Source organism: Wyeomyia smithii, chromosome 1 (assembly GCF_029784165.1).
Source record: "Wyeomyia smithii strain HCP4-BCI-WySm-NY-G18 chromosome 1, ASM2978416v1, whole genome shotgun sequence".
NCBI lineage: Eukaryota > Metazoa > Arthropoda > Insecta > Diptera > Culicidae > Wyeomyia > Wyeomyia smithii.
Window position 1 is genome coordinate 97,717,691 of NC_073694.1, and position 3,458 is coordinate 97,721,148.

Below are 3,458 nucleotides of genomic sequence, written 5' to 3' on the forward strand. Positions count from 1 at the left end.
TACTAAACATGTTTACAAATTTTTTACAACAATAAATAATATAATTTTATTTTAGTAATATTTTTTCCCCTCTTCGGACCCCTGAAATGCATTTGAATGACGTTGAATTCTTACATTAGAGTGCTTTTTAGTTGGGTGACAGCCCAACTAGCGAGCACCCAACTAACGAACTTCCAACTAACGAATTTCCAACGAGCGAATAATCACTGTATATACAATCATACCTCGATATAAGGCAACTTTATTTTTATTTTCGTTACGTTATATCGAGTTACGTTATATCGAAGCAAAAAAAATTTTTTTTTAATTTATGCAAGAATGTTAATGGTTACTCAAAGATACGCGAAAACCTATTTTCCATAACCTATCAGTATTTTTGGACACTTCTTATGCCCATTTAGAATTTTTTTCAATTGATATTTTTTTCAATTGATACAAAAGGAGGTTACTTAAAGATGCGTAATGCAAGACTGTTGGTGGTTACTCACAGATGCGCGAAAACTTATTTCCCATCACCTAACAGTATTTTTAAACCTTTCTAATGCTCATTTAGAGAAAATTTCAACAAGCAGATTTTATTTTTAATTGATGCAAGACTGTGAATCGTTACTGAAGGATGCGTGAAAACCTGTTTCCCATCACCTATTTGTATTTTTAAGCCTTCCTTATGCCCATTTTGGACAATTTTCGCATTGGTTTCATTGGTAAGTTTTGAACTTACTACAAACATTTTTTGAAGCAATTTTCAGCCCAAAAACAGTTGCCGTATCATATATTTTCAATTTCAAGACATTTAAAAAAGTTACGTTATATCGAGGTAAAAGTTACGTTATATCGAGGTTGCCTTATATCGAGGTATTACTGTTTATATATCATATATTAATTATTGGCTTTTTTTATATATTTCAACTAATTGTTTCCAGGTGACCATCTGAGCCGTGCAATAGGGAGACTGGCCGGAAAAGGAGGAAGAACAAAATTTACATTGGAAAACTCTACCAAAACGCGAATAGTTCTTCAGGACTCAAAAATTCACATACTCGGGAACTACAAAAACATAGAAGTTGCCAAACGTGCGATCAGCCATTTAATATTGGGTTCTCCGGCAAACAAAGTTTATGGAAATTTGAGAAATATTGCTAATAAAATGTCAGACCGTTTGTAATTGTTAATTTAAATTTTTCAACAAGCTTATTTTTCGTAGATTTAGTTTAGCCACTATTGTACCAATTAGTAACGAGACACGCAGCAAAATTAAGTGGAATGATATGTATAGCATTGAATTTTTCTATTCATTCACAAGAGACATTTGCAAACTAGTTACCAGGGCCGGCATCACACTATTTTTTTCGAGATGGTAGTAAGGAATAGAAGGAGGGGGTGGGTCCATTGGTGACAAAGGCGTACTCAGAGAGGGGGAGGGGGACATATTGATACCTGAACATTTTTGACGTAGAATTACGTCTTACGGCAACATATACAGGGGACCAATTTCATTACAGGGATCCAATTTCAAAAACCAAAAACATCGAGAGCGTCACAAAAAATTGTCCATTTTCAACCGTTTTAAGCTCAGTCAGTTTCCAACCGATTTTCGTCATTTTTGCAGTAATCGATTGGAAAATCAACCAAGCACCCGTCCAAATGCAGAAAGTTGTAATCTGATTGTTCGAACGATTGTACTATTGAAAATTGTCAAGCCTTGTCGAAACGCAAATGTCGACCTCTGATTGGTCGCACAATGCTTTCCCTAACAAGGTCGACAGAATATACCTAGTTGACTAAGAATGCGCGCTTTGCGTTTTATGTATAATTCATTCCATGATTGTGCCGATACCACACGGACGTTGGTTGCTGATCGTGAAGAAGAAAGAAAAGCCGGGGTTCGATTTCTGGCTGATCGTTCTGGGCGCGTTGATACTTAAGCACCTGTCTGACTGGCGGCTGTTACGGAGTTTTCGGTAGCTGCAGAGTTATTGGAAATGGCGGGCAATTCTACTAGAGAAAACGGGAGATGTAGAATCATCGGCGAATGGTTATCCGGAATGATGATAATTGAACAAACTTGCCAGTGTTGTTACTGTTGTGAAATATAATAGCACCTTTTGGTGCTCTTCAACTATATGATTGAAGTAGTTCAAATTTTTCATCGTGTGTAACAGACGGAAAACCGCGAATTTTAGCATTTGCAAGCGAGGAAAAATTCAACATTGCCTCAAGAACGTGTTGGTGGCCCTGAGGAGGACCGGTTATAATTTATACTTGTTCTCGTGCTGGATGGCAGCAGATAACAGAAATGCAGCACTTTTTTTTCCTGTATGGACTTCCTCACTGCGACCAGAATCGTAGATCTATTGTGAGATATGCCCGGGTGTCTACTGTATCCCGCACTTCTGTTAATGGCAACACCGCTTATTGAGAAGTGGCATGCTTATTATTATTGTTCATCAGTGCTTGTGTGTAATGTGATACTCTTCCTTACACGCTTACTGTTTTACTATACCGATACTCGTTCCTCTTGCCAAATATCACCAATTATAATTCCCTGGAGAAGTTTCGTCGTGCGTCCTTCTGGCCAGTTTTATTGATAAGAGGGACTTATTTTTTGTTAAGAGGAAGTCACGCAAAGGTATTGTTGATTTCAGCGTAAAGGAAGGGTAACTGGTGGGGAGCCTGAGAATAAACCCATGCTTAAGTCCTTTTTGACATCGGATGGCCTGGTTCTACTAAGATTCGAACCCACGACCATCCGCTTGACAAAGTGGACTCTGTAACCTTGCGGCTACGCAGCTCCCAAATGCAGCACTTACGCTCTTGCGTCTTAAATTAAAACGGTTATATTTTAATACCTCAGCAGATTTTTTACCTTCATACTCATGTCTACCATCGGCAATGTCAAACACGCAATAATCTGCTTTCATACGACACGGGGACGGGAACATTTTCTTCAACCAAGCTGCGCAACACGACACAAAACATGTTATTCTGTTGCTTCAATGAGAGCGCTATCGGTCCGGCTCGACAGAATGTCCGCAAGAAAAAATGATACATCCATGCTACGAAACTGAGGAAAAACTTTAGAAACTGAAAAAAGAGGTGGAGCTTATCAAATGATCGCTCTGAGCCAGAATGAAGAAATGTATTTTTTTTTTCGAACGTTGTAGTATGGTATAACTGGAAATGATTAAGTCACCCATATTTTTCAAGTTATATCATTCCACAACATTCGAAACAATTATTATGTCAGAGCGGATATTGCACGCTATCTGACTATGAAGCATTTATGCAATAATTGAATGAAAATTGCAATTGCAGCAATCGGCCTTTTTCAAAGCTACTAAATGTATTTCGAAGAGCATATTGAATGGTTATCGATAAACTGCAACTGAGGTTTTTTTTTGTTAGGGAATTAGAATTACATTGTCCATTGATGTGAACTTTTGTAATATATCCCAGTC

At 37.7% G+C, this 3,458-nt stretch overlaps 1 protein-coding gene across 1 annotated transcript in view; it reads left to right on the plus strand.

The window, feature by feature from the left end:
- Positions 1-1,178, plus strand: part of LOC129718724 (RNA-binding protein pno1) — a 44,695-nt gene extending 43,517 nt beyond the window's left edge. The window contains exon 3 of the mRNA XM_055669768.1: positions 924-1,178. Within this exon, the coding sequence (XP_055525743.1) occupies positions 924-1,165 (242 nt within the window). The 3' untranslated portion in view covers positions 1,166-1,178. The remainder of the gene's footprint in view (positions 1-923) is intronic.
- Positions 1,179-3,458: the final 2,280 nt, after the last annotated feature.